Source organism: Argentina silus (genome assembly GCF_951799395.1).
Source record: "Argentina silus genome assembly, chromosome: 16".
Classification (NCBI taxonomy): Eukaryota; Metazoa; Chordata; class Actinopteri; order Argentiniformes; family Argentinidae; genus Argentina; species Argentina silus.
In genome coordinates, this window is record NC_139670.1 from 11,104,757 (window position 1) to 11,121,024 (window position 16,268).

The following is a 16,268-nucleotide window of genomic DNA, read 5'->3' on the forward strand; positions in this document are numbered from 1 at the left end:
ATACAGTCAGAGAGCAACAGAGGAACACTGTAAATACAGAAGGAAGGAGAGAGATATTAGGAGGGAAAGAAAAAAGAGGCAGGGAAATACAGTGAAAGTAAAGGAGGAAGCAGCAGTTGGGGAGAAAGAGTAATGAGAGAGAAAGAGAGAGAAAGATCTGTCAGGAGCAGTTGTTGACAGTACTTTTCAACCCTGTACTTCTACTATCAACATGGGGTTGTGTCTACATGTCTGCTGCTTTAGGAGAGATTGGATTACCACAGAGATCAACACAGGCTATTGTATTCTGTCATTGTATTCTACAATAATGTGCTCTGGATTGTACTTCTCAAAGCAATTAAACTGCATTTAGAGCCATTTTAGGGTCAGATAAAGCATGATAAAATGCACATTGTGTGTTTATTTATATTAAAACCTATAAAAACTCATATTATTTTGTTTGTTTTGTTTTTACAATATTATGTTGAATTTATAGCTAAAGTGTTTGTAAACCACTGCATAGAACCACCCACAGCGTTTTCCAAGAGATTTATTGTTCCCAAAATGAATTCAGGAAAGGTTTCTAACATTCTAGTCCTTAAATTTGTTTCTGGTCTGGACTGTTGAGGAGTATAGATCAAACTTGCCATTTCTAGAATACATGTTTCTACATGCCTGATTGCAGTGTTTTGCTTCCCTGTAAGAAAATGTTCTCTCTTGCCCCCATCCCTGTCCTTGTGAGAGAATTAAAGGTCCGAATGAAAGCTGAATGAAAGCTGCTAGGAAGGGCTTAAAAGGATAAACGGGGAGATTTTTATAGTGGAGACTTTAAGCTAAACACACAACACTAACCACAGATCTTAATTCACTCCGATCCATGGACCAAACAGCTTAGCAGCTAGAAAGCACAGTAATTGCTTCCAAACAGTAAACATTCCAAAAAATTACTAGTGGTAACATGTTATTTTTTGTGAATGAATGAACAAAACAAGAACAATTCAGAAAACTGCAATGAGGTTATTTCAGCATCTGATCATAGGATAGGGAAGAGTTAATTCCTTTTGACACGGACATGGAGAGGATTGATAGATGGTTTACATGTCAGATGTAAACAAAGTACAAGGTAAACAAAAGCTTACCACTTTAAGCTTCGATAAGAATAGTACCTAACCATCATATCATGGGAGGGAAAAAAGCTGTAAATCTTACAATAAAGTTTGATAAATACACCCCAATATGTTCAGTCCTAGCTCTGCTCTGTGGCTTTACACTTAGAGCTGGGTTGAGTCAGACACTGGGGACCCTGAGCGCACCACTAGCTCATGTCAGACAGATGGTCTGAGTTGTGAAAGGGCACAGGGAGACTGGAGAGAGAGAGAGGGGGGGGGGGGAATGCGGGCACAACGCTGAGTGATGGATGGAGCAGTCTTCACCCTCGCAGCAAGAAAAAAGCACTGGAATGAGATACTGACAAGGAAGAGAGAGCATGCAGTGAATATACTGCAAACAGATGGAAAGAGTGAGATAAGGAAGAAGAGAGGGAAAGAGGATATGAGAGACAGAGAGCAATGGAGATACTACCAAAGAGCAGGTAAGTGACAAAGGCAAAATGGGGGGGGGGGTATGGGTATGGAGAGAATACAGTCAGAGACTAACAGAGATACTGTAAATACAGAAGGGAGGAGAGAGATATTAGGAGGGAAATACAGTGAAAGTAAAGGAGGCAGTGGCAGTCGGAGAGAAAGAGTAATGTTCCTCTTCTCGGATACCATACAACCCCTTTCGGCTATTCACTGCAATCAATTTTTAATGGAGGTTCATTGTCCTGTCTCCTTGTAGTGCATCCATCTCCTCTTGTCACAAATAAAGAGGTAAATCCATTATACAGTGCCCTGTGTACGTAATGGGACAGTGAAGCATTTTTTCTTATTTTGGCTCCAAAGGTTTGGATTTTAAATCAAAATATGAGGTTAGTGTAGAGATTCTCAGCTTTTATTTGATGGTATTTGTGTACATATTGGTTTCACCATTCAGAAATTACACTTTTTATGCATAGTCCCCTTATTTTAGGGTACCCAAATTGACATGACAGGTTTGTCTGGTAAGTCAAGTGTGTCCTGTCACATCATTTGTGCAGGCATAAGAGAACTGTCAATGTCTAGTATTGATACTAAGCTTTAGATTTGCCTTTGGAGTTGCTATTGGTGTCTGTCAACATGAGGACCAATTAGGTGTCAATGAAAGTCAAGGAAGTCATTATTTGGCTGAAAAGTCAGAAGAAAAAAAAATCTGAAATATAGCCAAAACTTTAGGGTTGCCAAAATCAACAGTTTGGAACATCATTAAAAATAAACAAAAGCACTGGTGAGCACAGCAATTGCAAACAGGCTGGTAGGCCAAGGAAGACTTCCACAGTTGATGACCGAAGACTGCTCACCTTAATGAAGAAAAACCCCAAAACAACTGTCCCACAGATCAGGAGGTAGGCGTGAATGTGTCAGAGACTACCATCTGCAGAATATGTCACCGGCCAAACTACAGACTCTTCACTGCAAGGTGCAAACCACTAGACCACTCAAAAAGGATGGTCAGGTTACAGTTCACTAAAAAGTACCTAAAAAGCATGCAGAGGTCTGGAAAAGGTATTGTGGAGAGATAAGATGAATATTATCATGGACCAGAGTGATTGCAAGAGGAAAGTGTGGAGCAAAAAGGATCTGCCCAATATTTATAGCATACCACCTCATCTGTGAAACATGGTGGAGGGGGTGTTATGGTTTGGGCATGTATAGCTGCCATAAGAACTTGCTAACTTGTCTTAGTTGATGATTGTATCTGCTGACGGCAGCAGAATGAATTCTGAAGTGTACAGAAACATCTCATCTGCCCGAGTGCAAGCAAATGCCTCCAAATTCATTGGACGGTGCTACATCATACAGTAAAACAATGACCCAAAACATACTGCCACAGGAGCAAAGTAGTTTTTCAGGGCCAAAGCATGGAAAGGTCTTGACTGGCCAATTCAATCTTCAGATTTAAATCCAATTGAACATGCATTTATTTTCCTGATGATAACATTTTAGGCAAAAAGACCTCAAAACAAACAACAACTGAAGATGGCTGCAGTACAGGCCTGGCAGAGCATCACCAGAGATATACCCGGTGTCTGGTGGAGTCAATGGGTCGCAGACTTCAGGCAGTTATTGCATGCAGAGGGTTGTCCATCAAATATTAAACATGAGTGCTTAATTTGGACATTTGTTAAATCCCATTAATGTAATGTCCCATTACTTTTGGGTACCCTGAAATGGGGTGCAAAGTGCAAACTATGCAAAGTGGTGTAATTTCTCAATGGTGTAACCAATATGTACACAAATACACAAATCAAATAAAAGCTGAGAATCTCTCCTTTCACCTCATAGTAATTGTTTGATTTCAGATTCAAACTGTTGGAGCTGAAAGAAGAAAAAATGCTTCACTGTCCCATTACTTATGCAGGGCGTAATCCATCTCCATTTAAGGCTAATGCTACAGGGTGAAATAGACCCCTATAGGTGTAAATATCATAATTGCCCAAATACATTTCCCATGTTGCTTCGCTCTGATGACCTGCGCTGGGCCAGTGCTGCTGGTCTTTGACCCTAAGCTCATCAGGTGAGACGGGGAAGTTGACAGGGCTGAGAAATAAGGGACTGATATCAGCACATTTTTAATCTATTGTTTACTAGGCTATTTGTTCTTCAGTTTGAAACTGATCTCTGTGGTCAGTGGACAGACACTGTAGCTGCTGTACAGTATGGTACCTCAATCATAGAGGACATTTTGTTATTTGGCTCTTGTCAGTGTTGTATGGTTAACTTGGGTTGGGTTCTATGGAAGACCCAGCTCATTTTGCCAGTGACTCGAGGATCAGTATAAAAGGAGCTGAACAGAATAAAACTCAATACGTCTCTCATTGCCGTGACATTAATTCAGCTCACTAGCCTTTCTCAGGGGTGAAGAAAGGATCAGTGCCAAATTGCTAAAGGCAAACCAATTTGGAGAGTGCACTCCCAACCTTGAGTAGTCCTGATTGAGTCCTACATATGCTGAATAATTGTGACCCTTGGCATGTACAGTATATTCATTTTATTCATTCAGATCTACTGAATCATTTCAACTGGATCCTCTTTTCTCTATAAGCCATTGAGAAATTCAGGCCACCATTCTTAAATATACCCCGTGTTTATGTGGAATAACCCAGGAATCTCAGCAGATGTGCTGAGCAGATGTGTGTGTGTGTGTGTGTGTGTGTGTGCGCATGTGTTTAAATCCTCTGGGCACGAAAGGCATACAAATACATACAGGGGTCAAGTACCTTTATCTGATATCAGTGATAATCTTCTGTCCTGTATGTTGTGTGTGATACACACATCTTTTGGCACTGTGACTTCTTTTGGATGTATAATAAAGAGTACCTCGAAATGTTATCTAGTTTTGTTTGAATTGAATAAGCTTTGACATAAAAGGGATGATTTCTGAACGACACCTGAATCTTACGATTTTTACATTACTTTACATACTGGACTTGTAAAACCTGCATGGCTTACAGATACATACTCCTTAGGATTGGACATGAAGAGGTCAGCCATCTTTAGACTGACCAAAAATATATTAAAAACATTACGAAGATATCTTCTTCTTTTAAATGACTTTGTACCTGTGTGTGGGTAGGTAAGGCAACAACACTCTTTCAGGGCCATGTCTGCTCACAACAAAATAAGCGGCACTTTCCCAGGTTATTTCTTGGGAAATCAGATCACCAAACAACAGTGTGCAGGTAACAGCATTTTTATTTCACTTGACGCAGCCCTTGGCAAGTTTCAATGGATGTGCCCACGTACTGTACTGTGTGTTCCAGTTGAGAACTGAAAATACATATGAAAAAAAATCTTTGCAATGAATCATCTGCTCACATATTGTTTACTTTCCACTGCAGTTTAAAGCTTCAAATGTGGCTTCAGTTTTTTTTCTGAATTTAAAGTCACCAGACAGAGGTGGTGTATCGTGATCAGGTAAATTTAGCTCTCGTCATTTTCTCATAGTTTTTCTAATCACAGCAAGACGCGAAAATAGAGCGAGAGCAGTGTCAAATCTCCGAAATAGGACGTTACTAAAAATATTAGCCCACTTTGAACACAGAGGACAGCAGGAGAGGAAGATATACAGTAACAAACCAGTACACTTCATTAAGGTCCTGAAAGATATGAAGACATTAATTTGTAATGATGGATCAATTAAATATCATTATTCATACATTCAACAAGCACATTCTTAGATTTGCCCACTTTAGGGTTCGTAGTGCCCAGGGACACCTGCTCCTAATAATGATTCAACAAATCGTGGTCTAAATTAAAGACGATGATTAGTTGATTCTGAATGCTAGTCTAAAGATAGACATCAGCACAATCTGCACCTCTCCAGGACCAGGCTGGGCCACTCCAGGCTAACCAAGAGTTGTGCCATGGCCTTGGCCGCTATCTACTTCAACATTGGGCACTGGCGCCCTCTACTGATGGCCAAGAAGTAGCTCCACTTCCAAGCCGGGTTTGTTTTGAGCCGGGTCCATATTACAAGCAAATGTGTGCAGAGAGTCCATGAATTTTGTGGTCAATTGCTTGCGTGCACCTACTCGCTCGCATAAGGTCAGCGAAGGGGAATCGCAGGATTAGGCGCAGTGCAGGAAAAACAGACTTCCTATTTTCACAGCATTGTGGAATATGCACCAGGTGAATTAGATAGTGAGATGTGGAAGCTCCTTAAGGAGAGGGCGGCAGGACATTCTCTCGTCAATGTAGCGATGCAAATCTCAGCGAAGAAATGGTCAACATTCATCAGGCTCCCAAACCCTTCTTCCATAACAATGTGTAGTTTTGAATCTCACCTCAGGATTCCCAGTGGTACGTTCCACAGATTCATTGCACTTTTATTTGCAAATCACCAACCTTGATGTGATTTAAAGTATTTGATCAAAATAAGCAGTGGTAAAGACACCAGGGTCCAAAGAGTTGGCCAGGTGCCAATGTGGTGATATTTATTGTGCTTTAAGAACTAAAAAAGCTTTACATAAACATCAGATGTAAGGTTTGGCGAGTACTGATGAGCAAGAAAACTGTCTCCGTCTGAAAGGTCCTGCTAAATAAAACAGGCATTACATGCCTGCAGATATACAATCAATTGTACCTTACTTGAAAGGCTGGAATGTAATTTCATAAGTGCAGAGAGATAATGTTCAGTGGAGAGAGTTGGCTGTAGATTGTTGACAAGGCAATCAGTTGTAGGTCCAACACACATGTAGGTCCAACACACATGGTGACCATGATCGCAAGATTAGATTACTGGAAAGATACCTGTTCCTCCCCATGGTCAAAGTGCTTCTCTGGTAGGGGTACAGTCCCCACAAAGCTTTTCTGCAGGCGTTCAGGAAATGGTCTTTCCCAACAGGAAGTTGGCGTACTCCTTCCTGCGCAGCACACGGTGCATTTTGAAGGTGTTAGACGAGGTGTTGGAGAAGGCCATCATTTGTTTGCCCAGTTCCTTGAACGAGCCCTCGGCCAACAGCTGCACTCTCATTGGTCCGATGCTGCCCTTGCAGCGGAAGGACTTGTAGACAGCTGAGTCCTCCTGGAGACACTGGTCCAACTAGTGGGGGTTAGTGACAAAGAGAGAGAGTGGGTGGGGGTGGGTGAGTGTGTGAGAGAGAGAGAAAGGGTGAAAGAAGTAGAGAGAGAGATTATAAATCGCAATCCAGAGTTGTTGAAATGAATTGACTGTACCCATGGTAAACAACATGAAAAGCTTCAGTAACAGTAATAAAGAGACAATTTAGCTACTCTAAATGCTATGTTTCAGCATCACCGACACTTCCTCTTAGACTGCTCCAAGCAGAAAGAAAGATGCATACCACGAAGGTAACCTTATGCTGCTATTTCACTGTAATTCGAATATAAAAATTACACTTTTGAGAGCAGTCCCATTGGTAAACTGTCTCTTTGGTTACTTTTACAAAAATGCAACACCATGTTTTAATCATGTGTTGTTTACCCCGAGTGGGCCAGCCAATTCACTGTTGCATCAACTCTCCCAATTGGATATGTTTGGATGTATGTAAATATGGAGAAAAATCTAAGAAAAAGTGTAATATTCCTGAGTTGTCTAGGTTCTTAATTGCAGTGCTCTCTCTTTAGATATGAGCTGATATTACTTCACACTGGTAAAGCTGGGCCGTTTGGAAACCCCCTCCACAGCAGTAGTACTGACTGGGTTTCCTTACCTTGTAGCGTTGCTCCTCTGTGAGGTTCCTCACTCCCTTCAGCTCCACAAACACCTGATAGTGAGGATCGGAGCCTCCTGATGTGTCTCCTGGAGGAGAACGGCCATTTTATGAGATACAGTAAACAGCAAATCACTTCTGCATGATAAACCACCATCTCCCCCATGCTGGAATAAATATACTAGAATAAAAAGCCATTTGCTGATTGTAGTTTTCATATCACATATAAAACAGATGTTCCCATGTTACAATAAGTATCCGAAAATGGGAAGGTAACAGGTAGGTACACATTCAACACAAAAACTACATTATTTCAACTAATGGAGACCACACACTGTACAGCCTCTAATGACATATCCATATAACCATCCAATCAGGAGTGGATTGGAGAACCTTACCCAGAATGCCGCTCTCAGCGCAGCAGTAGTCGACCAGCTGAGCCCCCTGCCACTGGCCTATGGCCTTCTTCAGAGCCCCCAGAAACATCATCTCTGAAATCTTCTCCCCTCGTACACTCAGCATCTGACCCCGTCTGCACATAAGGGGTAGAAGTTATTACACACACACGTGTGCATGCACGCACACACACACACACTCTCTGCCTATACATAAGAAAACAAAAAACATCAATTCCCTCCCCACATATTCACAAAACAGTTACCACAGAATACTCAGAATTCAGAGAATATTCACCTGTATTGAAATTCTACAACTGGACACTGATTGTGGAACCCAACCACTTTCACAATGTCTCCAATACGATATCTACAAAAAAGAGACACCACTGTCAATCCCCCAGCCCTGCAAGATTTTATTTTTTTGAATGTTCCTGGTCAGAAAAAATCCTGGCTCTGTTTAGAATTTTGAGTATATAAGAGTGTTATACCTGAGGAGTCCGGATGCGTTGGTGATGACTAGCTCATAGTTCTGTCCTTCCTGCACCTGCTCCATGAGGAGTGTGTTTGGCTGCTCCTGGTCCAGACTGGCTTCAGGCAGGAACTCACAGAACATGGAGCGAGGACACAGCAGGTAGCGCCGCCGCTGGTCTTCAGGCCACAGGTTCACCCCAATCAGACCTGCAGGGCCACAGGGCAGTTTAACATGTGGGTGTCACACACAAACCAATACAACTGAAATACAGAGACGCACACGCACAAACTGAGACACAGACCAACACAACCACACCAGAGACCAAAGGCACCCACAGGCAGAAAACGTACTCATGAAAAGGACATTGGCACAAAGACACAAAAAATTACAGACATGGCCATGGCATTCAAAATGATGAATGCTGAAAGGATACCACCACATACTGCTACGACGACCTCCTGTTTCTCACCCTCAGTAGCAGCATAGAAGGGCGAGTAGAAGGGCACTCCTTTACAGTAGTGTTCCCGTAGCATCTCCCCGTAGATCTGGTTGGAGCCCGAGTCCACAGCCAGCACCAGATTGAGCTGGGGCCAGAGGCGCCTCGCTATGCCCAGAAAGCCCTCCTGGAACTTGGCCCGGAGCAGGGCAGCTCTTCCCGGGTCTGGCTTCATCAGGGCCTCCAGTCTGGTTCGTACCCCAGGCTCCAGGGACAACGCAGGGCTAACCCGCCCCAGCTCGATGTCTGCCACCAGCTCCTCCCAGCGATCCTGAGGAGCAGATGCAAGGGTGCATCATCATTTGATTTATTACATATGACTAAGACATGGTCATCGAGGAATCCATTATTGCTATGGTGCTTACTGCACATAATATGAAAGGACTTCTTTAGATGATTTGATCCAATGAGAGAAAAATGTTAAATGTTTTGTTTTGCTTAAGTGTTGACTAAGCAACAGAGTCATCAAGAACACCTCACAGAACTTATAAGGGAAGTAGATCAATAGCAGAAAAGATTGACATACATGTATTTAGAGGTATATGTGTGATGCTTATTCAAATGCAAGGATAAAAACCCAGCAGACCATACTGTGGGGGTAGTTCAGTGGAGTTTGAAAAGACAGCAGGGTTCTACAGGGTTCATAATTTAATTTACTTTTACGTAATCCCAATTGCATGTAGTCTGTTACTAACCAACCCTGGTTAGGACTGCTTTACTGTACCTGCAGGGCACTGAAGGCATAGAAGACAGTGGAGGCAAAGTTGGATTCCAGTGTGCCCACGCTAGGGTCTTTGAGGGCAAAGAGGAGGTGCAGGTAGAGGGTGTCTTTCTCACTGGGCACCTGGAAGGAAGGTTGGCACGGTCATCGACATTAGCATATTATAGTGCACAAGTGTGTTCGATGATACACATGATGAAGAAGATACATGATCCACACATCATGGTGAATTGATAATGGTTCTGGAGGAGCCTCATCTCCATAGCAACACAGCTCAGTGAAATGGACTACACATCACCTATCTTTTTATTTACTTGCTTATATCATTTTACCTGGCATACAGGAGTGAGATAATAAATTAGTCTTTGGTGCGCAATAAGTAATTTTATTCTACATCATATTTATTATTCTAATTTCAAATATGTATTTTCTTTGAGATTACTTCACATTCCCATCATCGTCCTGGCCACACCTGGAAGGCTGGTGCTGGGGTGGTGTAGAGATTGAGCATATGACGTGACGAGGCTGGTGTGGAGGAGTTTGGCCCGATGGGGATGCCAGCCTCCGACTGGCGAAGGGTGGGTATGTAAAAGAGCTTGGTGGTGCGCTGGAGGCTTTCGCTGGCAGGGAAGGCTTGTCGCATGGCGTCCAGACACACAGCCACACCCTGGTTTGGGCAAAAACATACAAACAAATAGACAAACAGCGGAAGTAAGTACCAATGCACACACATCAATGCACTGTTGAATACTTTATTAAGGCATCCTCCCTTCCTCCCTTGAGGTACAGTCACTGACTCACACTGTTTGGATAGGCGAAAGCAAGGATTCCACTAAAATGCTTTCATGTGAGATCAGCGGTTACTCCAAGGAGGAGAGGAGGAAAGAAGGAAGCTGTGTTGGTGGATTTAAGATGATACCAGAGGACTGGCCGACCCAATTATGACTCCCACTGCTATTTCACAGACAATAATAAAACATTCCTTGCAAATAGTAATAGGGTGCAATAGAAATAGTAATCGGTCGTAATTGGGGCAAATACCAGAGGCCCCTTTGGACTGACCTGTAGGAAGAACTCAGTGTTGGTATCGTTGGTGCTCAGTAGCATGGCACTGGCCCCTGATGTGCCAGAGGTCATGGCTAAGATCAGGGGCTTCTCAGCGATGATGACCTTCTCTTCCCCCGCAGCCACGCGTCTCACCAGCTCACGGTAGTGCTCATATGTAGTCAGGGGGTGCCGAATGCGAAGAGCCTCACAATCTGAAAAACAAAACGTTAAGATTATTTTGTCTTTTTTTATTTTTACACTGCTGTCATGTATTTGTGTGAATCATACTGTTAAAGCAATGTCAGTGTGTTGAGAGTAGTATCCGGACATGGATGCTTCACGCAGTGGAGTTTTTGTTTGTTTTGTTTACCTTTAATTGAGTTGAAATCGTATTGCCTTCCATAACATGTGTCTGCGTTCTTGCGCAGGCGCTTCAGCAGGGTTTCTTCTTGGACTTGCCGTATATTCAGCGTATCGGCTTCTAGTTTCCACCTTTGCCACTTACCTAGCCAGCCCACAACCTTTACTGCGAAATACTGACTCAGCAAACTGCTGATTGTTCGGTTCTCTCCCTTCACCTTAGAGCTTATATCCCGCCAAAGAAGTGCTATTCCACCCACAGACAGGACGCCAAACGCACCCGGTAAAGGACGCGGAATCCCGAGGTCGAGGAATCCTGTTAGACAAGAAGGAATGCAAATCCATCAAACGAGGGCGCTGTTGACCATAAGATTCCAAACAGAATCACATTGCTCTGAAAAGGTTTTTTCAGTGTTCATAAATAATATGATTTTAATTTAGCCCACAAGAAAAGTATAGGCTACTGACCTTGTCCAATGGCAATAACAATGGAGACAATTACAATGACCAATGAACGAATCCAATTTAAGTGTAGTTTTACAGCTGCCATAATAACATAGCCAGCTAGCCTTTATTATTATGTCAAATCTTGTTCAAAGTAGACTCTCCTCTCGTTTCTTCTCATATGTTAACTTTCCGGACGAAAAATACTAAAATAAAATACTGAAAATACTAGTCCAGTCCGTTAAAAACTGAAAACAGTAGCCTCACTGTTGCTTCTTCTAATCCTGTGCTACATTTCCTTGTTTTCTATGTCGTTGCACCTCTGTCGAATCAGTGATTGGCTGACAAGATTGTGTCACCAACTAAACACGACACCCAGGCAAAATAATAGATAAAAGCCGAAGTAAAATAGAATTAACTAACATCGCCCCGACAGTGTATGTCATTATTCGCTTCAATAATTGTGTTCGTGGCCTAGGCTTATCAATGTAACCCACAAAGCAGAATTAGGCCTACATGTTTTTTAAAAACGGCAGCGGCGTGGTTAGTTGAGCAGTCTTATGGCCTCGGGGTAGAAGCTGTTCTGGAGTCTGGATGCTTCGGTACATTTTGCCAGAAGGCAGCAGAGAGAACAGGGTGTGGCTGGGGTCCCTGATGATCTTCTCAGCTTTCCTCTTACACCTCTCAGAGTAGAGGTCCTGAATGGCTGGTAGCTTGCAGCCCGTGATGTACTGGGCCATTTTCACCACCCTCTGAAGAGCCTTACGGTCGAGGGCGGTGCAGCTGCTGTACCAGGTGGTGATACAGCCGGTCAGGATACTCTCTGTGGTGAAGATCTGGGGGTCCATACCAAATTTCCTCAGCCGCCTGAGGAAAAACAGGTGCTGGCTCGCTATCTTGATCACAGTGTGTGTGGTGTGACCATGTTAACTCCTCAGTGATGTGGCCACCAAGGAACTTGAAGCTGCTGACTCTCTCCACTGCAGCATGGTCCCCCCTTTCTTCCTCCTGAAGTCCACAATCAGCTCCTTGGTTTTGCTGATGTTCAGGGAGAGGTTGTTGTCCTGGCACCAGTCCACCAGGACTCCTACCTCATCCCTGTAGGCTGACTCATCGTTTTAGGTGACCAAGCCAACCACAGTGGTGTCATCAGCAAACTTTGTGATGGAGTTTGAGCTGTGCACGGCCACGCAGTCGTGGGTGAACAAGGAGTACAGTAGGGGGCTGAGCACACAGCCCTGGGGAGCCCCTGTGTTGAGTCAGAGTGGATGAGGTGATGCTGCCTACCTTCACCACCGGGGGTCTTCCCATCAGGAAGTCCAGGATCCAGTTACATAGGGAGGTGTTGAGACCCAGGTCCCTGAGCTTGGTGTCAAGCTTGGGGGGGGGGGGGACAATGGTGTTGAATGCTGAGCTGTAGTTCATGAACAGCATTCTCATGTAGGTGTCCCTCTTGTCCAGGTGGGATAGGGCGTTGTGCAGGGCATAGGCGATAGCGTTGTCTGTGGATTTATTGGGCCGGTATGCAAACTGAAGAGGGTCCAGAGTGGCAGGTAATGATGAGTTGACTTAACTAGCTTCTGGAAGCACTTCATGATGATTGGGGTGAGACAGACAGTCTTGGGGGGACACTTTGAAAACCAAAGATTGGCAATTAGTTATTAAGCTATCGTTTCTTTGTCGAATTATGTTGTGCAATGAGATGATGTGCTATGATCATATTACAATGCAGTGGGGCCGAGCACTCGCTATGGACAAAGTCCAGGTAAAATACCCCAGCATGTGAAAGTAAACCTACAAGTAGATATCTAACACCTTAAAACAGACATTCCTACCACTACCATCTCTGCGCTGCTCTTTCACTGAGAAACATTGAGTTGGTTGACAAAGTATTTGAATTATTGAATGTCATGTTTGGTACATGGTATAGTTTTACTCACAAAGTGCCAGGGGGCAATTAGGTTTACAACATTTTCGTCTAGCCAATTATTTTAACTAGAGCGATTTATTTGCAGTAGGCTATATGGATTAATAAGGTTTTATTTAGCCTATGTATTGACGGCGTTTAGGTCCCATCGTTCAAATTAGATAGTGCTTGAATGAAAGACTCAAGACCTCAGTAGTCTCGTTCCCAGACACTTCCTCCCAAATGTGCGAAAGGTCTGGTGGGCCAACGCGTCAAACTTGGCCGTCCTTAAGCCAATAGAAAGACCATCGAAAACAGACGGCGCACAGCACTTTGAAGTTAACGCTTGCTAAACACACTGAGGATGTGAGGCCCATGAACTTATATACCACAACATACATTTTTACTCGATTTTGATTAGATTATTTATAAAACTTTATTTCCATCTTCTTTTCCTGTCAACTTTATTGTACTGTATGTAAAGTAAACACAATATTGGATGAAACTCAAGACTTTACAAGGACCACAGCAAGTTAAAGCTAGACTCCGTAACTTTTTTCAATGAACAAAAGAGTCAAAGTAAAACGCTTGTCTCCACGCTTGTTTCATGGAATGCCCAGAGTGCACTTGTACAAGTATCTTATAATTTGACATGTTTTGCATTTTTAGACCAGAAAATATTGTTTAACCTAACATCAAATAGGTAAAAAGCAATGCTAGCATTCTTTTGTACAGAAATAATTACATTTGAGAGACATCTAGATCTTACGAATTTTAGCGATAAGATCACAAATAAAAAAACAATTCATACAGTACATGCAATAAGGTTTCTTGACTCTCCCATTGAATATTCCCTTGAATTCCTGAACAAAAACAATGCAACAATTGCCAAAAGCTATGAAAAAAATGCTAGTTTGTAATCACAGTTTTTGCATTTGTTAACCTTTAAGTTTTGCTTTTAATTAACATACAAATGTGCATAACTCATATTGGTAGCAAAATAGCATTATGGTGGTAAAATAGCACAAGAAAATAGCTAACTTTGTCTATATGCAGTAGCTAGATAGGCAGGCGCTCTATTTCTGCATTATCTGTGGTCAACAATTGCTGGGGTTAACCTTACATCATCACAGTATCTTTTCCTGAGACTGGCTGCATTGTAATTAATCATGATTGACAGGGAGGGAAAGAAGAATGGGTTAAACTTGTAAGGTGACTATTGCCAACTATTATTGCCAACTATTTTAAGGACTGGTAAGAGAATACCATTTACAATCTTTTGTGTTGCCATTTGACAATCGTTTGTATCTTAAGGCACAGAAAGAGAAAAAGAGAAGTATGAGGGGTTCTAAATAAACAAATAAGACAGTCGCTGCATGAGTATTTGAGGTTGTTGAAGTGTCAGGAAAAGCCAGGCATATTGGTGTGCATATGTAAATAGGTAAAAACATAATCTCATAATTCTAATGCATGATAAGGCATTCAAAATTGACGTTAACAACATGATTGCTGGACTACAGTCCGAATGGCTCTACATGTGATGTTACACAGCATGATTACTTAGTTAATGTCTGGCAAAACAATATTTTACAGCAAGTAAAGACAAATTCCAGGGAATAACTGGAAAATAATGAATTCCAGAACTAATTAGGATGAAATAGTGCAGGTTATTGTTCACCACCAAATTCACAATTTCAATCTAATAAACATCAAATTAATTACCTGGTTATGCTGTTGTTTATAAAGAACCTATAAAAAGCAGAGAAACTGTGACTAGTTTAGTGTAATCATAAGCAGAGGTATCAGGAGTTTTAGGTAAGGCAAGTTTGCTTGACAAGAGAGGCAGTATATACATGTAATATGCATGTAATGTCAGCCAGATGTACATAGCACATAGCTTTTCACACTAATAGTCCAAAGGCCACCCATCTAAAGGCTTTAGAAGAGGCACTTCTATAGTTATGAGCTGGCAGCACTCATTCCTGGGTTCACTATTTACATATGTACGTACATTCACAATATGCGGTCCAAAACTTCAGAAAGTTGTACGTTTAAGAGATATTCATATTTAAAGGTAGACTCTGGGATATGCCGTCAATGGGAAAAGAGCGGGGTGACACTACCAGATAATTTCGAGACGATCAACTCCACTTTCTGACATGACATCATGTCTACCTTTAAAGTTACACATTTCTTCAATTGGTTAACTGACCAAATGTTCCTTATGTTCCACCCAAGCCTAAATAAGTCTAATGATATCAGTGATATAAGTAACATCAGTAACAACCAATATATAGAACATTGCGAAGGAAAATGTAGTAAGTTGACCAACTGAAAAAAATCATAACTTTAAATATGAAAAACTTAATTCTTCGTCCACATAATAGAAATGTACATACAGTACACGTATGTAAATAATGTGCCCAAGAATGGCCGCTGCCTAGCTCATAGTCATATACTATAGGCAACACCATAGGAGAGGGTGGCCTAAAGACTATACAGGCTGGATGTTGACAACACAAAAAAGTGACTTAAGTGTCAATCAAGGTTAAGGTCAATTACACATTTCAATTCCATAATTTCAGGGAGTGATTTCAATAACAATTAATCTACAATTTACTGTAATATGTAAATAAAGAATGCACACGAAGTGAGGTGCTGACAATTAGAACATATACAGCGTTACTCAGATTCTTTTGAAAACTAATTTAAAATGAATGCCATTTTTACAATTATCTTATTGGAATTCAATTCACTACCTGAAATGGAATAAAACCCAACCTTGCTACTAATACTTGGTGGAATTCCGCTGATTCGGTTCATGTACTGTAGGGTGACTGATTAAGCATGTTCATATAGGATCATTAAGAGATTTCTTAATTCTGGTTTAGCTTGGAACCATCAATTGAATGCACAATTCACCAAACTGTTGCATTCCAAACTACTACCTTTAACCATAGTGCCACTTTTTCAGTGTCAAAATATCCCCCCCAGAGTAAACAGTTAAAAGGCAAATTATTACAAACAACAAGATAACACTAATGTTGTTGTCAAGAGTATGTATGGCCTTAAGCAGAAGCAGCAAAACTAAACACTAACTGTTTGAGACATTGCTGTAGTACGAAACCTTAAA

At 41.9% G+C, this 16,268-nt stretch overlaps 1 protein-coding gene across 1 annotated transcript; it reads right to left on the minus strand.

Moving 5' to 3' along the window:
- Window positions 1-4,793: 4,793 nt before the first annotated feature.
- Window positions 4,794-11,481, minus strand: ghdc (GH3 domain containing). Its single transcript, XM_083687859.1, has 11 exons — window positions 11,254-11,481; window positions 10,796-11,101; window positions 10,441-10,637; window positions 9,851-10,045; window positions 9,382-9,501; window positions 8,631-8,928; window positions 8,178-8,367; window positions 7,985-8,056; window positions 7,690-7,823; window positions 7,292-7,380; window positions 4,794-6,660 (listed from the first exon to the last, which is right to left on the minus strand). The coding sequence occupies exons 1-11, from the start codon at window positions 11,333-11,335 to the stop codon at window positions 6,439-6,441; spliced, it is 1,905 nt and encodes a 634-aa protein (XP_083543985.1). The 5' UTR covers window positions 11,336-11,481; the 3' UTR covers window positions 4,794-6,438.
- Between the last annotated feature and the right edge of the window lie 4,787 nt (window positions 11,482-16,268).

Bases quoted from the DNA above. Each gene is read 5' to 3' on its own strand.
- ghdc (XM_083687859.1), bottom strand. From the start codon at position 11,335: ATGGCAGCTGTAAAACTACACTTAAATTGGATTCGTTCATTGGTCATT. The intron at 11,102-11,253 runs GTCAGTAGCCTA...CTTGTCTAACAG, and splicing joins TGTTATTGCCATTGGACAAG to GATTCCTCGACCTCGGGATT. The intron at 9,502-9,850 runs GTGTGGCCAGGA...CCTTCCTTCCAG, and splicing joins CCCCAGCACCAGCCTTCCAG to GTGCCCAGTGAGAAAGACAC.